Source organism: Chiloscyllium plagiosum, chromosome 34 (assembly GCF_004010195.1).
Source record: "Chiloscyllium plagiosum isolate BGI_BamShark_2017 chromosome 34, ASM401019v2, whole genome shotgun sequence".
NCBI classification, from domain to species: domain Eukaryota; kingdom Metazoa; phylum Chordata; class Chondrichthyes; order Orectolobiformes; family Hemiscylliidae; genus Chiloscyllium; species Chiloscyllium plagiosum.
In genome coordinates this window covers 19,002,342-19,021,631 of record NC_057743.1, presented here as the reverse complement: position 1 = coordinate 19,021,631, position 19,290 = coordinate 19,002,342, and the positions used below count along the sequence as shown (strand labels likewise).

The 19,290-nt window shown below is 40.7% G+C and overlaps 1 protein-coding gene across 1 annotated transcript in view; it reads right to left on the bottom strand.

Annotated features, from left to right (window-relative positions):
• Positions 1-14,163, bottom strand: part of sdhb (succinate dehydrogenase complex, subunit B, iron sulfur (Ip)) — a 16,683-nt gene extending 2,520 nt beyond the window's left edge. The window contains exons 1-7 of the mRNA XM_043675697.1: positions 13,762-14,163; positions 9,479-9,624; positions 8,558-8,643; positions 6,004-6,140; positions 4,280-4,396; positions 3,674-3,775; positions 1,993-2,115 (exon numbers count right to left, since the gene is read on the bottom strand). Coding sequence (XP_043531632.1) covers positions 1,993-2,115; positions 3,674-3,775; positions 4,280-4,396; positions 6,004-6,140; positions 8,558-8,643; positions 9,479-9,624; positions 13,762-13,824 — 774 coding nt within the window. The 5' untranslated portion in view covers positions 13,825-14,163. The remainder of the gene's footprint in view (positions 1-1,992; positions 2,116-3,673; positions 3,776-4,279; positions 4,397-6,003; positions 6,141-8,557; positions 8,644-9,478; positions 9,625-13,761) is intronic.
• Positions 14,164-19,290: the final 5,127 nt, after the last annotated feature.

Here is a 19,290-nt window from a genome sequence, read left to right as displayed (position 1 = left end):
CTACCTCAATTGAATCAATTTATGTAAAGGGGCAGTACAGAGCGATCTGGGTGTTCTTGTACACCAGTCAATGAAGGCAAACATGCAGGTACAGCAGGTAGTGAAGAAGGCTAATAGCATGCTGGCCTTCATAACAAGAGGAATTGAGTATAGAAGCAAAGAGGTGCTTCTGCAGCTGTACAGGGCCCTGGTCAGACCACACCTGGAGTACTGTGTGCAGTCTGGTCTCCAAATCTGAGAAAAGACATTCTGGCTATTGAGGGAGTGCAGCGTAGGTTCACGAGGTCAATTCCTGGAATGGCAGGATTACCTTACACTGAGACTGAAGCGACTGGGCTTGTATACCCTTGAGTTTCGAAGATTGAGATGGGATCTGATTGAGACATATAAGATTATGAAAGGAATGGACACTCTGGCAGTAGGAAACATATTTCCACTGATGGGTGAGTGCCGAACCAGAGGACACAGCTTAAAAATACGGGGTAGACCATTTAGGACAGAGCTCAGGAGAAACTTCTTCACCCAGAGAGTGGTGGCTGTGTGGAATGCTCTACCCCAGAGGGCAGTGGAGGCCCACTCTCTGGATTCATTTAAGAAGGAGTTGGATAGAGCTCTCAAAGATAGTGGAATCAAGGGTTATGGAGATAAGGAATGATCAGCCATGATTATATTGAATAGCAGTGCAGGCTCGAAGGGCTGAATGGCCTACTCCATCGTCTATGTGACCAGGTCAAGGTTAAAATCAACTAGGAGAAAGTGAGGACTGCAGATATTGGAGATCAGAGTTCCAGGTCAAGTTCTGGTCCATTCCTGCAAGACCTTTGATAATACAATAAATGCTGTTTAAGATGTATTCTCTGCAATCAGCTGGGAGGACAGACATACTTCCATCAATTGCTTGAAGCAGCTAATATCTCCAATAGAGGTCATGCTCATCCTAAACCAACTCCACTGCTTCTTCATCCAACTTAAGGGGTGATTCAAACGAGAAGAGTACACTGATTTGGATCCAGCTACAGTTACAACACTGATAAGTTCGCAAATAGGAAAGGTTGAGAGATATGGGCCAGGAGCAAGCAGGTGGGACTAATTTGGCTTGGGAATGAGAGTGTGCAGTGGTTGGACTCTGATACCCTGAAGGGTTCCCTCTAGAAAGTCAACATATAAATGGGAGATCCCTGTTCTGAAGGAACCGATTTGGAGGAAACCCCTGTAAGAAGGAACAATTTGGAGAGCACCTATCGATTGACAAGAGGAAATACAGAAAAGGGATCAGAGAAATGGAATGCCAACAGTTAAGGTCAGGGACTGCTTTCACTCCTGGAAATGCCTGACAGACTTCCAGTTGCAATGTGGCTGTAGAATCTGGCTCAGCCTTGCAAGGACCCACAAATCACATGACCAGTGACAATTTCCTAGGTAGAGAAAGCATACTACTTGGTGAATGATTGCTGACTATGAGGAGTGAAACGTTCATCCATGCGTTCAATGAGTTGCATTTAGAGGTAACCGGTGATCTCCAGGAAAACCCAATGCTCTTAATGTTGGGCTTATCCAAAATTTTGCTGTCCCCTGTAATCACTCATTCTCGCTGACCTATACTGAATTCCAGGCCTAGAGAATTGCCTCTCCTAAAAATGCTCTCTTTTTCAAATTCCTCCTTGAACCACTGTCATTCCAGTAACCCTGACCTTAAGATGAAGCCACTCCAATTCTCGCCTATTCCTAATTTTCTCTCTACATCTGGCAGCCCCACCTTCATCTGTCCATGTTCTAAACACATTTACATTTAATTTACTGCATAAACTTGTGTCAACTTATTTTGATAACATTATGAAATGTAAATGCAAATAGTTACTTTACAGTTCAGCACATTTTCCATGATGCTAATTCTAAAAATGAATAAGAATAATTGTTCTTAAGTTCTCTCACCTGCAATGAAATTTGGGCATTACAAAGTATCAGACTTCTGCTAGCTGTAAAAACACTTACCTTTGGACAGGTCCTTGTGCAGTTCATAATGGTATGGCAGCGATAGAGAGAGAAAGGATCCTGAAGTTGAGCTAACCGCTCTTCTGTGAACTCATCTCTGGAATCAATCATCCAACGATATGCCTATAAATTTAAGGAAGATGATGAACCTAATTGAATGTAGATTTAAATATTTACAGAATTAAGTACCTTAAACTATAAGTAAAACAATCTGTACCAATTCATTAGGCAAACTGTACTTAAATATCAAAGATGGAGTCTGCCTAAGCTTGGCAAGTGTCCAGTGAACTCTACAAGTAGATATACAGCCAAGCTCATTACTTCATTTAAAAGTTAATATTTAAGGGCTGATTAGATCCAAAGTTCACCAGTCCCATAATTTAACAAAGTAATCAACTGAAAAAGTATTATTCAGTTCAGAAGGGTAGGGGTTAAAGACGACATTTCAGAACTTAATTGCTCCATTAAACCACAGGTGTTTATCTATCATTTGTGATGGATTGACAGGAATCATCTTGCGATTGAAGCCTTATCTTCCTGTTCTGATTTCTTTAGGTGGATAGACAATTATATAAAAGCATATTCTTCCTTCAACAACTTGACTTATTTGTGAGTTGCACCAATCAGATATGCTTATGTTAACAGACAGCACTTCCAAACTTTGAACTGGCTGGTCCTATGTTAAATATTTTAAGTACCAAATTATTGCTACATCTTTTCAAATATTTACATTACTGAATATTTTCTTAAATTGCCAAACAATTTCAGCACGTTACATAAATTTATTTTCCTAACTTGGCTTAATTAAACCCCTTTTGCTAGAATAGTGTTCATCCCTGAATTCATTCATGTTCAGCTGTTCTCTCTCCATCCATAGACCTCCAACTTGTAAAACAAAAAGCAGCTGCAAGTCTCGCTCTTTCACCATCCTCCAGTTTTATGCTGACTGTATCTTCTAACATGCTGGATTTAAAAACCTTTGAAGAATTTTGTAGCAGAGTTCCACTCCTGCACCTGAAGTACTGGTGACAGGATTAACCGTGCTTGAAACAGACATTTTACTTTAACAGATCATGAAAACTATTTGAAACGAGGCTTTGAGCCAGTGGGATTAACCAAGCAGACGTAAGGGGCCAAATGATCAGAAAAGGGAAGTTTAATAAAACCCTTAAATTCATAGTACAGAGGTACTATGAATTTAAGGGTTTTATTACATTTCCCCTTAGAGGTCTGTGCAGCAGAAATGACTATTAATAGAATGTTGCAAGGCACTTCATAAAAGCAGTGCTAAACAATGACATTAAGCCACATACAGAAATATCAGCTTACTAAAAACTCGGTTGAAGAAAGATTTTAATGTGTCTTCAAGGAAGAAAGGTATGGAGTAAGCACATTACAGAGCCTTGCAGCTAAAGACCTATTATCAGCACATTTAAGAAGCACAGATATGAGAACCAAGAGAGGCTAGCAAAGATTGAGATAGGGCAGGGGAAAGGCAAGGCCACAGGAATGAGCGTTTTAAAATTGAGACATTGACTGACTGGAAGCCAATGTTAATAAGATTGCTGCTGGCATGGGACTTAAGACACAGGCAGCAGGATTAGATTTCAGGCACATCCAATCTCCAGCAGTTGAAACTCCTGTGCAGTGTACAAATTCTAATAAGAGAAAATGCATTTACCTGCATCAGGACAGCAGGTCCCAAATATTTATCTCCATTCCACCAGTAACTAGGACAGCTGGTACTGCAACAGGCACAGAGGATGCACTCATAAAGACCATCCTGACAAAACAAAAATCAAGCAGATTTCATTCAATGCCAGCAAACAAAAAACTCTCCTGCATATCTGTCTCTTGTGTATCAAAATGCAAAAATAAGTAAAGATGCAACAGTCAGAAACATGGATTTTAATGCAGCTCATTTAATGCAATGCAGCCTTTATTGGAGCATGGGCAAATTCATAAAATACCTGCAACATACAAACATGTTCCTAAATTACAGGTCAAAAACTAAGCTCAGTTAAACTGAAGACCATTTAATTAACTTAATGCTATTAGATTAATATTGAGTGTTTTATTAACAGGTTCTTTGAAGGTTATAATTGGTGTTCATACACATGCTTAAAAATACCAAATATAGATTAAAACCTTTCCCAGTCTATATTGCTATTAATGCCAATTTTATTGGCCATTAGGAAAGGTAAATTCCCTGTTCTCAGTTTAAGCTTACGACTTTCTGGAAGAGTGCTGTAGAGACTGCTTTATGTAAAATCATCTCAAGCCTCACCAGTTTCTGTCTGTCCTCAATTGATTGCAGGTACTGCTCCTTGCCTCCTTGAGATTCATCCTTTCTCTTCAGGTATGGTTCAATTAACTTATACTGAGCGTAGAAGTTACTCAGGTCCTGCAGTAAAAAGAAAGATAGTCAAAGCCAATCAAACATTTAAAGACCACAAACAAATTATGATTAGTTATTCATCCCTGTCTGCATAAAAACAAGCAGGAAATGTGGTCAAACTATGGCTATCAAGGGAAGTCAGGGGTAGTATGAAATCCATGGAAGAGGCATACAAATTGGTTAAAAAACAAAAAGCCGCAGACCTGAAAATTGGGAACAGTTTAGATTCCAGCAAAAGGAAGACAAATAGATTGACTAAGAGGGGAAAATAGAGTAGAGAGTCAGCTTGCAGTACTAAAAGCTTCTACTGGTATGTGAAGCGAAAAAGATTAGTAAAGACAAATCAGTCCCCAACTGTCAGATTTAAAATTATAAATTCCTCTTTTTCTAAGTTTTTTTAAAAATGTTTGCAAAGGTATTCAGGGATATAGGCCAAAGATGGAGTTAGGTTACAGATCAACCATGATCTTACTGAATGTCAGAACTAGATTGAGGGCTGAATGGCCTACTCCTATTCCTATGTATATTGGGGAACAAAGAGATGGCATGTGTCAGTGCTGTCTTCACAAAGGAGGACAAAAATAGCATCAAGAATATGGAAGGATGCAAAGTCTAATGGGAAGGAGAAATTGAAAAAAAAAGTTACTAGGAAAATGGCATTGAGGAAACTACTGGGACTAAAAGGCAGAGTACGAAGGAGGTTGTTCTCTTCCAAACTTCTATAGACTCTGGAACAGTTCCTATGGATTGGAAGATAGTTAATGTAACCACACTATTTAAGAAGTCAAAGAGAACAAGAATTATAGACCAGTTAACTTGACATTGGTATGGGAAAAATGCTAGAGTTTATTATAAGAAATGCAAAGCAAAATACTTGGAAGATAGTGACAATATAAAGACAGAGCATGATTTTTACAAAGGGGAAGTCGGGCTTTATACATCTGCTGGAATGAGAGAATGTAACTAATTGAGTTGATAAGGGGGATATTGTAGATGTGGTATATCTAGGCTTTCAGAAGGTATTTGATAAAGGTCCCACATAAGAGATTAGCCTGCCTAATTAAAGCAGACAGGATTGGAGATCACGTACTGAAATGGATTGAAAACTGATTGGCTGACAGGAAACATTAGGAATAAGTACGTACTTTTTCAAGTGAGCAGTGCTAGGATCCCAGGTATCCACAATATATTTTAATAATTTAGATGAGGAAACATATCTCAGTCTGCAAGTGACACAAATTTGGGTAGGTGGGTATTCAGTCAGGAGGATGCAGAGAAACTTTGGTGTGATTTGATAAGTGGGTAAATAGACAGCAGATGCAGTGTGGATAACGAGAGGTGATCCACTTTGGTAGCAAAAGCAAGCAGGCAGATTATAACCTGAATGGCGATAGATTGGGAAAGGGGGGAGTGCAATGATATTTGCGTGTCCTTGTACACGTCACTGAATGCAAGCTGCAGGCGCTGTGGAAGGCAAACAGTATGTTTTAAGCCTTTTTTCAAAAAAAAAGAGTGGGCTCCTAATTGTAACCTGCATGGTTACTAAAAAACAGAAATGCAGCCTGCATAGAAATAGACAATAAACAAAAGAAAAGGGAAGAGAGGGAACTCACTGGAACAAGATCCTTCACCACGTACATGTGAGGTAGCGGGTAGATCTTTGTCACTTTGCCAAGATTGCTATCGATTTTGCAGGTGCAGGCCAACGTATTGCTGCCATTGATGTTCATGGCACAGGAACCACATATTCCTGAGAACAGAAATCTATGTAGAATTGATCATATTTTTTGATTATTTTCACCAAAGCTCCTAATCTGCACAGTATTTAGTTTAAAATAAATCTAATTACCCCAAAAAGAGAGAGTTTATCAGCATTTGCATTAAAGAAAATCAAACTATGAAACTGAAAATGGCAAAATAGATTACAATAATGCTGAGAAGTGGCAGATGGAATTTAATTCTGATAAATGAGAGGTGCTGCATTTTGGGAAAGCAAATCTTAGCAGGACTTATCCACTTAATGGCAAGGTCCTAGGGAGTGTTGCTGAACAAAGAGACCTTGGAGTGCAGGTTCACAGCTCCTTGAAAGTGGAGTCACAGGTAGATAGGATAGTGAAGAGGGTGTTTGGTATGCTTTCCTTTATTGGGCAGAGTATTGAGTACACGAGTTGGGAGGTCATGTTGCAGCTGTACAGGACATTGGTTAGGCCGCTGTTGGAATATTTCATGCAATTCTGGTCTCCTTCCTATCGGAAAGATGTTGTGAAACTTGAAAGGGTTCAGGAAAGATTTACAAGGATGTTGCCAGGGTTGGAGGATGTGAGCTACAGGGAGAGGCTGAACAGGCTGGGGCTGTTTTCCCTGGAGCATCGGAGGCTGAGGGGTGACCTTATAGAGGTTTACAAAATTATGAGGGGCACGGATAGGATAAATAGACAAAAGTCTTTTCCCTGGGGTCAGGGAGTCCAGAACTAGAGGGCATACGTTTAGGGTGAGAGGGGAAAAGATATAAAAGAGACCTAAGGGGCAACTTAGGGTGATATGTGTATGGATGAGCTGCCGGAGGATGTGATAGAGGCTGGTACAATTGCAACATTTAACAGGCATTTGGATGGGTATATGAATAGGAAGGGTTTGGAGGGATATGGGCCGGGCACTGGCAGGTGGGACTAGATTGGGTTGGGATATCTGGTCGGCATGGACGGATTGGACCGAAGGGTCTGCTTCCATGCTATACATCTCTGACTCTAAATTCACCTCAGATCTCTACAGCAGAAACTAATGGGAAGGAATTTTAACACCCTGTCCTGGTCAAGACAAACAGCAGGGTTCAAATGAGGAAATCAGACAGCTATCTGCCTACTTTGGTTTAATCACATATTTTGGGACCAAATGAGTTATCCACATCAAGTATACTGAAAATCAATCTCACAGCCTCACTTTATTATTATGAATCATATTTTGTAGTGATTTAGATACAACATCTCCAATACCGGTTTCCATGGACTGGTTTAAGGGAGGCAAGAATTGCCAATCCAGTTCAAACGAACCTGGTGTAATTCACTTACCCCTTTCCCCATGATACAATCCCTTTATTCAGAATCTACCCATCTCCCATCTTCTAAAGATATCCCATAGATTTACAATTGTCCTAAGTAGTACATGATGGTTATTTTAAAATGTTGCATTTCTCACACACACATCATCCAATTCGTCCAGCTGCCAAAATGAGAATTAGAACAAAAAAAATGTATTAAATTTAGAAGGTCCTCCTCAATCCTAGAGTTTCCCACTTTCCCAGCATTTGACAGGTATTACCATTAGTTTCCCAAAAATATTGCTGCCTTAGTTTCTCTGATCTATGACCCTTCATTTTTCACTACATAGACATCATTAAATCCACTTGACAATAAGCTGGATCTGATTTTAGGAGATAGCGAGGTCTGCAGATGCTGGAGATCAGAGTTGAGAGCGTGTTACTGGAAACGCTGAGCAGGTCAGGCAGCATCCGAGGAGCAAGGAAATAGACGTTTTGGGCTAAAGCCCTTCATCAGGAATCCTGATAAAGGGCTCTGGCCCAAAACGTCGATTTTCCTGCTCCTCAGATGCTGCCTGGATCGGGTTTTAACTGTCATAATCTTTTTACATGATAGATTACAATTTTTCAGAAATTCTGCTTGTAATAAGTGTTTGCTGTAAATTCTCAACTACTTACAAATTCTGCAAGTGGTCATATAAAAGTGATTGTGATCCCAAGCAGAGGCCAATAGTGAAGAAACTACAAAGTAAGTTCTTGGTTGAAGACTCATTGGACATGCAGGCCTTGCAGATGCAGCCATGTCCTGAGACAATAGGCAGTGATAGTAAAACTAGTCATAAATACCAACTCATGCTTGGATACTTTCAAGAAGAAACCACAACCTTCAAAAGGAACACTGAAACAGCTGATGACATTAGAGTGGCATTGCAAATGTCTTGTACTCTCCACACTTAATTATAGTGATGGCTATTTTAAGAATGGCATTAACAAACATCTAAATGTATACACTCTTACCTTACCCAAGGCCTGATTTCTATCCACATTTGTAAAACCATAGTGATTCCATCTGAAATGCTGATATTGATCTGTCACTATCACCACATCACCGATATGCAATACACACTCACCTTCTCTGCAAGATCTTCGGAAGGTCAGTGTGGAGTCCACTTCATTCTTGATCTTGATAAGAGCATCTAGTACCATCGGACCACATCTACATATGTAGTGTCACAACAGGTTGAAATATCAGTTTCAATTCTCTCAAACAAACAATTTGCTTTTGTAAGTGATCTTTCATGTAGTTAAAAAGTCCCAAGCCATTTTACAGGAGCTTAAATAGACCAAAGCAAAGTCTGAGTCAAAGAAAACATTAGGAAAACATCAATGCTTCAAAGAGCCAAATTATAAGTCCATCTTAAATAAGGAGCAAGAGGTGGATAATCAACAATGTTGTAGGAGGGGAATTTGAAAACTTCCATCCCAAAAGGCCAGAAACATGTTCAACAGTTGTTTGGTGAAGGAAGTAGAAGGTGTACAAAGCCAGAGGTTGAGGGCTGTAGAACTGGAGAAAGTTTCAAACATTGGAAACATTTCCAGAAAATGCCTGTTCCATCTTAGGTAAACACAGAAGTGAAAGATAATGACTACAAGGAAGACAGCTACTCCTTTGTTGCTGGAACAGGATCAAGATTACAGAATACAAGTAATCAGGAAATGAACACAGACTGCAATGTTAGACCCATATCTCAGAATGTTCTCAATGGCATAGGTGATCCAGAACAGTTTGGAGATTTCGCAATAGTTTTCGCTCTGGTCATTCATCTTAAATGCACTTGGGAAAGTTTGCATATGGACTACTGAGGCCTGGCAAGACAGCAAGTCTTTTCAAATTTCATCACTGCATTTCACCATTTTAAACCATGCTAGAAGACAATTAAAATCCCTCTTGAAATTAATACGATAATAAAAAGGGCACACAGTGTTATAAAACATAAATCAGTAAAAGTCTGTCCAGTGCAATCAAATGAATTTCCCCTTAAAGCACTTACGCATTTAGATCAAGTTCATAGGTTTGCATTCGAGGCTTGTCACCAGGCTTATCTGGATTCCATCTATAAATTGCAAACTTTTTAATTCGAGATGCTACTTGTGCTGCAGGTGCAGTAGCTGCTGCTGTCTGTGAACTGCGAGAGCACTGCAAGGGAACATAAAGCCAATGATCAATCCATGAATCAGATTTCAAACAATATGCAACCAGCTAAATTCATCTTGTACACCAAGTCAAAGTTCACAAAAAAAGGCATCCAAAAGGATGTGTCTAGATGGGTAATCCATATACGACAATGGCTAGTATCTCAGGAACAAGGACTACAAAAATTATTCTAGTTGATTAAATCCTCCCCATCTCTGGTGGTTTGTGTATCAGACTACTACATTTTTATGTAAGAGTAATGAATTTTATTGATGTTGCTTTTTAAACCCCATCATTATTATGGGCAGCATGTACTTTGAGTACATGGTATATCCAATAGCTTAGAGTAACTATAGTGGCCCCAAGATTACAAAAGTAAAGTAATTTGCAAGTCTGTTACACTTTCTATTCAGCCCAAGGAGCCAGACAAGGACAGAGATGCACAGGTATTGTTTGTAAAGGATTGTTTTTGGTTGAAGAACTTAAGTGTAAGTTACAAGAGGCCACTGGGCTGTGCTACCTTCAGTAAGATCATTTGCTCCACTCTCCAGATTATCCATCCATGTCCCAGAATACCCAAAAATGAATCAGTCTGTCTTGAATACAGAGTGACTGAGCATCCACAGGTCTTTGCAGTAAAGAGTTAAAAATAATCATTCCAGGAGTGAATAATTTGTTCTATATCTCAGTCCTAAACAGCCAATTTCTTACTCTGAGACTGTCAATCTCAGTTCTAGCCAGCTCACGAAGGGAAATATCCTCCCAACATATATACACCATCAAGTCCCTTTTGTGTTAGTGTTTTTTTTTTAAACATACCTAAGATGTAAGAGAGGCGAGAGTGGAAACTGGAAAGCTGGAAAACAATGCTGCAGTAGTAATGGGGAACAAAGAAATGGCGAAGGAAATTAATAAATACTTTGCATCAGTTTTGACCAGGGAAGAAACCAGTGGCATACCAAAACTTCAAGACTCAGGTAGATGTAAGTGTAGTAGCCATCACCAAGGAGAAAATGCTGGGCAAGCTGCAATGTCTGAAGCAGATAAATCACCCTGAACAGATGGACTACCGCCCAGAGTTCTGAAGGAGATAGCGGAGTGGATCGTGGAGATCTTTCAGGTATCACTGCAGTTAGGGAGAATCCCAAAGGACTGGAAAACGCCGAATGTATCACCCCTCTTTAAGAAGAGAGGCAAATAACAGGAAACCACAGGTGGTTAGCCTGATCTCAGCCATTGGTAAGATTTGAGAGTCCATTTTAAAGGAGACATTGCAGAGTACTTGCATGGGAAAATGGGGTTGAATCAGCATAGCATTGTCAAGGGGAGGTCATGCCCGACAAATCTGTTAGAATTCTTTGAGGAGGTAATGAGCAAGTTAGACAAAAGAGCTATTGGACCTATTTGGATTTCCAGAAGCCTTTGATAAGGTGCCATACAGAAGGCTGCTAAATACGATAAGAGTCCATGTGTTCGGGGCAAGGTGCTAACATAAACAGGGCTGGCTGACTGGCAGAAGGCAGAGAGTTCAGATTAAGTGGTCTTTTTCAGAATGTCAACTGGTGACTAATGGAGTTCTGCAGGGAGCTTGTTGGGACCACAACGCTATTCTGCAAGCTTTTTATTAACCGGCATCAGTTGATCAAATATTCGAGTTGATCAAGAGATAAGACCATAAGAACCAGGAGCAGGAGTTGGCCATCTGGCCCTTCGAGCCTGCTCCACCATTCAATAAGATCATGGTTGCTCTTTCCATAGACTCAGCTCCACACACCTGCCCTCTCACTACAACCCTTAATTCCTTCATTGTTCAAAACAAAAATCTTAGCTTTAAATGCGTTTACTGAAGTAATGGCAGGTTCTTCACTGGGCAAATAATTCCTTAGATTTACAACCCTATGGATGAATAAGTTCCTTCTCAATTCAGTCTGAAACCTGCTCCCTCCACCTGCCAGTGAAAACATCCTCTCTATGTTTATCTTATCTTTTCCCTTCATAATTTTATATGTTTATATAAGATCCACCCTCATCCTTCTAAATCTATGTAAAAGCACACACTAAGTAAGAGAATTGCATGCAGGGGGTATACACACCACTGTTATTCTTTATTCACAACATAAATAATAATGTACTTTGCCTTAAATAAAACTTACTAGTAGACAGCTTTATCACTCACATCCTCAACTGACTATTCAGGCATTGCGATAATTCAATAAACTTCCCCATATTTCAAGTTGATCATTTTTGCTGTTTTATTGAGTGTGTCTGTCCATAAGGTTTTAGTTAAAACAAAGTATGCTATACATTAACAGTCTGAATGAGGGAATGGAAGACATTGTTGTTAAATTTGCAGATGACACAAAGATAGTGGAAAGACAAGCGGTGTTAAGGAAATGGGTGGCTGCAGAAGGACTCAACACATTTCTGTTGAAGGGCTTATGCCTGAAAAGTCGATTCTCCTGCTCCTCGGATGCTGCCTGAACTGTTGTGCTTTTCCACTGCCACACTTTGACTGCAGGTCTTGGACAGACTGGGAGAGTGGTCAGAGAAGTGGCAGATGAAATACAAATGTGCGAAAGTGTGAGGTTACGGACTTTGACCGGAAGAATAAAGGCACAAATTATTTTCGAAATGGGGAAAGGCTTCCGAAATCAGAGACACAAAGGAACTTAAGAGTCCTAGTTCAGGAGTCTCTTAACATTAACATGCAGACTCAGCAAGCAGTTAGAAAGGCAAATGCAATATTAGTATTCATTTCACGAGTGACCGAATCCAAAAAAAATGTACTGCTGAGCCTGTAGAAGGCTCTGGTCATGCAGCATTTGGACCATTCTGAGCAGCTTTGGGCCTATTTTTCTAAGGAAGGATGTGCAAGCATTGGATGGAGTCCAATCAGATTTACAAGAATGATCCAGTGATGAAGGGCTTCTCATATGAGGTGCTGGGTCTGTACTCGAAGTTTAGCAGGATGAAGCAGGGTGATCTGATTGAAACTTACAGAAAACTGAGTGATTTGGATAAAGTGGTTATGGAGAAAATGTTTCCATTAATCAGAGAGAGTACGACCCAAGGGTGGAACTGAGATGAGGAGGAATTTGTTCAACTAGAGGGTGATTAATTTATGGAAGTCATTGTCGCAGAGGACTGGAGGACAAGTCATTGAGGGTATTCAAGACATAGATAGATAGGGCACCCATGGTAGGTGGGCAAGACAGTGGCACAGTGGTTAGCACTGCTGCCTCACAGCACCAGAGACTCGGGTTCAATTCCCGCCTCAGGCGACTGACTGTGTGGAGTTTGCACATTCTCCCCGTGTCTGCGTGGGTTTCCTCCGGGTGCTCCGGTTTCCTCCCACAGTCCAAAGATGTGCAGGTCAGGTGAATTGGCCATGCTAAATTGCCCGTAGTGTTAGGTTAAAGGGGTAAATGTAGGGGTATGGGTGAGTTGCGCTTCGGCGGGTCGGTGTGGACTTGTTGGGCCGAAGGGCCTGTTTCCACACTGTGATGTAATCTAATCTAATCCAGATAGGTTCTTCAGATAGGTTCTTGATTGGTAAGGTGATCAAGGGTTAAGGAGAGAAGGCAGGTTGTGAAACATACCAGCCATGATAGAATGGCAGCGCAGAATCGATATGCTGAATAGCCTCATTCTACTCCTACGTCTCCCATAACTAGGCTTTACTTTGATTATTGTGACGAAAATTGAGAAACAGATTGACTGGACCCATGGAGTAGTGCCATGGAACCTTTCACGACTCCTTGAACAGGTAGCTAGGATCTTATCATCAAAAAGATGGCACTTGTGACCGTGCAGTACTTCCTCAGTACTGCACTGGAGAGTCAGCCTTGGGTTTCAAGTACTTAGACCATGGAATGGGACCTAGACCCAAGAGTTAATGGCTCAGGGACGACTGACGCAGCCACGGCTGCCCTAACTTTGACCGGTACACCTTGGTATCGATGCTGGCCAGCAGCTCTATGTCACCGCCGATGACCTTAACACAGCGGCCGCACACCCCAGCTCACCAACCGCCACACCATCCACTCCCCGGCCCAGGGCGGACGGCGCGAGGGCCCGACACCAAGGTCAAATGTCATTCCCTCACTGGACACCGCTCGCGCCGCCACCCTCCTTCCTCACCTGGAGACGGAGAGCCCGCCACTGACCCCAGGCCCCGCTACGCCTCAGGCACATCGCCGCCATCTTCACGGGGGATAAACCGATCCGAGAGCGACTCGTTACGGCCGACGCAATGTCTCCACGCAATAAAACCGGCTCCGGGCGAAAGCAGATAATACGTCGGGCGAAAATAGCACTCTCGGTAAATAAGGCGGCCGGCGAGCGTCAATAAAAGAAATCCTCCGAATGACGCTTAAACTCTGCGCAGTCCACTTCGTTTCGTAACTCTTAAAGGGGCAGCGACCACATGGGTATCTGCATTTGTAGGGAGAAATGAAGCGAAGTAGTAATGTCCCTAACTCTGAGCCAGGAGACCCGGGTTTAAGTTCCATCTCCTCCAAAGATGTATAATAACATCTCTGAACAGACTGAATAAAAATATCTCTACGGATTTGCAAACTAGAATATATTCACATCCGTATTAATTGTCATCTGTCAGGATCATCAACCTTGACCCAGCGCAAAAGCTGGAAATCTGATATAAACAAAACATTGGTAGAAATATTCAGCAAGTCTGTCAGCATTGGTGGAGAAATAACGTATACCTTTAACATAATGAAACTTCCAAGGTGATTTAGAGCATTACAAAACATAGTCAAGCCATTTAAGAACATTGGGTCAGATGACCAAAAGGGTCGAAACTTAAAGAAGATAAAAGGGGTCAATATTTCAAGTCAGTAATTTGTGTTTAGAGTGCCTAATCCTATTCCTCTTTTATTATTCAACTTTGTTTTACACAAAATGACACTCAAATGACATTAAAACTTTTAAAAAAATACAATATTTACCAACCCACTGGCCAGATATATGATAGAGTCATAGAGATGTACAGCATGGAATCAGACCCTTCGGTCCAACCTCTTCACGCCGACCAGATATCCTAACCCAATCTAGTCCCACCTGCCAGCACCTGGCCCTTATCCCTCCAAACCCTTCCTATTCATATACCCATCCAGCCTCTTAAATGTTGCAATTGTACCAGCCTCCACCACTTACTCTGGCAGCTCATTCCTTACACCTACCATCCTCTGCGTGAAAAAGTTGCCCCTTAGGTCTCTTTTACACCTTGCCCCTCTCACCCTAAACCTATACCCTCTAGTTCTGGACTACCTGATTCCAGGGAAAATACTTTGTCTATTTATCCTATCCATACCCCTCATAATTTTGTAAACCTCTATAAGGTCACCCCTCAGCCTCCGACGCTCCAGGGAAAACAGCCCCAGTCTGTTCAGCCTCTCCCTATAGCTCACATCCTTCAACCCTGGCAACATCCTTGTAAATCTTTTCTGAACCCTTTGTGACTCCACTTTCAAGGAGCTATGAACCTGCACTCCAAGGTCTCTTTGTTATGCAACACTCCCTAGGACCTTACCATTAAGGGTATATGCACACTATTTACAAGTCCAGCTTTATTCTTATTTTGAAACAGACCCTAAAAGGAGCATAGAACTTGAACACTTTTTTTTCAGTCATGACCATCCTGTAATTATGTCTTTGTAATGGCTACCAAATCATATTCATTCACAATGATTTGTGCTGTTAACTCATCAACCTTGTTACAAATGCTACTAGCATTCAGGTAAAGTGCCTTTATGCCAACTTTCTTACCCTCATGATTTCCAACATTTCTAAAAATATCTCCTGAGTTATCCTTTTAGCTTCTTTCATAGTCTGCCTTGAACTTAAACCCTCCTGCACACATGCTAACTTGCTGCTTATCTTTTTATTTACCACCATACTCCCTGTCAAGAAACAAACTTGTTTCTCTCTCCACAGGTTCTGCCAGATTTGCTGACCTTTTCCAGCAATTTTTCTTTAATTTCGGATTTCTTGCACCTATAATATGGGGCTGCATGGAAGACATGTGGCACAGTGTTAGCATCTCTGCCTCTGAATCAGAAACACTGGGTTTAAGTCCCACCCCAGGATTAAATGGAAAGTGTCTTTCTAATGTGATTGATCCCAGAGGGAATAAACAGTAAAACCTGGAAATGGGCCCCCATTTTGATGCATAATAGGCAAGCACTCAATACGTTACATTTTTCATTTCTACTGTTTTTTCCTTCTGGGATGGCCGATGGTAAGCCTACCTAAACTTAATGGTCAGCCATGCTTGATGCAGAACGGTGCCTTTCAAGTTATACTCCCTGGCAACAGGCTTGTGACCTGTTCCAGAAAATCTAGGTATGGAAGCAGGCTTAAGTACATACTTTATCTGCCTCATACCATTAGACATGAAAAGAGAATAAAGGACATAAATTGCAGCTTGATGGAAATATTAACACTGGCTATGATTAATCCTGGTGAATTGACATGAAACGTATTTCAGAGCAGATCAGTTAGAAACAAGTTTGCCTGAGTATGGAAGCTTCTAAAAGTTATTTTGTAAAATTAATTAGTTGTGATGAAAGTGATATGATTTTCAGTCCCTAGGTGTCAGTATAGTTGTTGGTGGCTGATCTTTGCTAAATACTTATGGACAACTTTCTGAATCAGCCTGGATAAAGTTAAAAATCACACAGCACCATGTTATAGTCCAACAGGTTTATTTGAAAGCGCTAGCTTTTGGAGCACTGCTCCTTTATTGGGTAGCTGTGGAGCAGGACCATAAGACACAGATTTTATAGCAAAAGATTGCAGCGCTCAGGAAGCTATTGCTTCCAAATAAACCAGTTGGACTATAACCTGGTGTTGTGTGAAAAGGTGGTGGTGCGTTTGCCTTCTTCAACCGGCAAATATTTGCTGGTGGATATTGCGATGCTGGATGGCCACTTGAGCAGGTTGCTTTGAATAACAACCAATTAAACTAATACAGTGACAAAATGTCTGGCCTTTCAGACCATGTTATGGCTTGGAAATTCTATTGGATTCTAATGCTGCCCCTAAAGCTATCTGGACACTAAATTATTTTCCCAGTTTTCAGAAGATCAGGTGGCTAAATGAGCCAAGGAAATTTGGGCATGGGTAAGTCATCTCCCAGCCCCACCTCCTCAGACATCAGGACAAAGTCTGGGTAATTAAAAATACTTTTTGCTGCAGGCTGTATTTGATACTGAAAGCAAAGGTGAAAACCTTTTCAGATCCTGCCCAAATTCAGTGCCTGCCAATGAACTCCCAATCCATTTGCACTGGAATTGCCCTTAATGGCGAAGGGATTTTCAGGGCTAATTCATCTTAAAGATTTTTAAAATGGCAGGCCTACCTTTATACCGCAGGAATGACTATGAAATATCATAGTAGGCAAAAAAGGGCCATCTTATACAAAATGCCTCTTGAACAACCTGAAATCATGGCACACTTTAATGGAGTGCTGGTTTCCAAACATGCAATCTCTGAAAATTCACCTCCACTATTTGAATGAAATATAATGCACACACGGCACTGAATCTTTAATATTTTATAGAAGTGAATGAACTATTTAATTCATTGAATGTGTGAATATATCATTATGTAGCAAGAAAGTGGTAGATGCAGATGCAGTTTCAATGTTTAAAAGACATTTGCATAAGTTCATGAATGGAAATGATTTGGAGAGATATTGGCCAAGTGCAGGCAGGTGGGACTAGTTTAGTTTGGGAATATGGTCAGCTTGGATTGGTTGGGTCAAAGGGTCTGTTTCTGTGCTGTATGACTCTATGACTCTATGGATACTTTTTTTAGTTAAAATTGTTCAGTAAGTCAATAAAGTAAATCAAGTTTACTGGCCAGATGCTCCATGTCCTTTGTGAATTGTGTAATAGCAACGTTGCTGCAGCAAGAAGTGCCAATAATGTGAATGTAGGGTACAAGTGTGGCAATACTTCAGAGACACTGTGAACTCCATGCCAGCAACACATACAGAATGGTGGGAAATCCAAAAGGAATTCTATTTCAAGCACTTCAACAACTATACAAAAGTAAACAATAATATTATTGTTCTATAACAGCATGAAAGATACATAGACTTTAACAGTTGTGGTTGTGAAACCTTGATTTTAATGTAAGAATATTGTTGAATTTGCAAAGATCAATGTCAACAAGAATATAGCAGTACTGAGTAGAAATGAAAATAGCAGAAATATGCAAATTGCATAACAAAAACAGAGAGCTTAGTTTTCCTGTGTGTGTCAGGAATCTATTTTCAAGGCCTTCTGCGTCTCCTGAACCCATACGTGGCCTCAAAACAGTGGGTAATTCACCTCTTGTCTCTCATTGACTAACCACCATCGAGGCACAAGTCAAGAATGTGAAAGAATACTTGAATGGATGGGTGCAACTCAAACAAACCTCAAGACTCTCAATATTACCAAGACAAAGTATCATGCTTAATTGGCACCCCATCCATCATTTTGAAAATGTACTCCCTTATCAACTGACACACTGATAGCTTTCAGCTCCACTTATAAGATGTATTGCAGGAACTTTCTAAGCCTCCTTTGCCAGCACCAAACCTGTGCCCTCTTACTCCCAGAAAAATAAGGCAGCAGATTCATAGGAATGCCACCACTTACAAGATCTCCTCCAAGCCACACATCATCTTCGCTTGGAACTACAATATATCGCTATTTCTTCAGTCACAGAGTTAAAATTTTATAACTTCATTCCTAAAATCACTGAGTGTTCCTACATTCCATGCAGTGCACTGTTTTAAGAAGGCAGCTCACCACTACCTTTTCAAGGGCAATTAAAGATGGACAATAAATGTCCTAACTAGCAAAGCCCACATCCTATGAATGAATTAAAATAATCTTTATATTCTCCTGATTATCTAAATTTCATCTGAATACTTCTACTAATCTGAATACTAATTTCTCTTCAGCTCTGTCATAACTGAACCTCTCATTCAACCCACTCGTTAAGTACAGAAGCTTGTCTTGAATTTCCTGTTAATTTATTAGTGATTCATATTTTTGACCTGTGGTTCTGGTCTTTCCTACACTTGAAATATCTTCTCTATGTCTACCCCTCTAATTTTCGGAGTGCTGCTCCTTCACCTGTAGAGCAGGATCATAAGACACAGAACTTATAGCAAAAGATTACATGCAACTGAAACATATACCACTGTATCATTCAAAATCGGAGTCGGTTACAGAGAGCGGTGAACTCAGCCCGGACAATCACAAAGGCCAACCTCCCATCTATAGAATCCATCTACCAGCCCTGCTGTCAAAGAAAGGCCGCCAGCATTTTCGAAGATCCATCCCAGCCTGGCAATGCTTTTCTACAACCTCTGCCACCAGGGAGAAGGTACAGAAGCCTGAACACACGCACCAGCCGATTTTGAAACAGTTTCGACCCTACTGTTGTTAGAATACTGAATGGACTGACAAACTCTTACCTGTGTTTTTGTTTTGCAGCTGCTTACCTATTATGAACTCTGTGATCTGCCTGTATTGCTTGCAAGACAAAGCTTTTCACTGTGCCTCGGTACATGTGACAATAAATTCAAATCAATTCAATTCAATATATTGAACAAACATAGATTGCTGTTAAGTCTTTCATCTTTTAGAA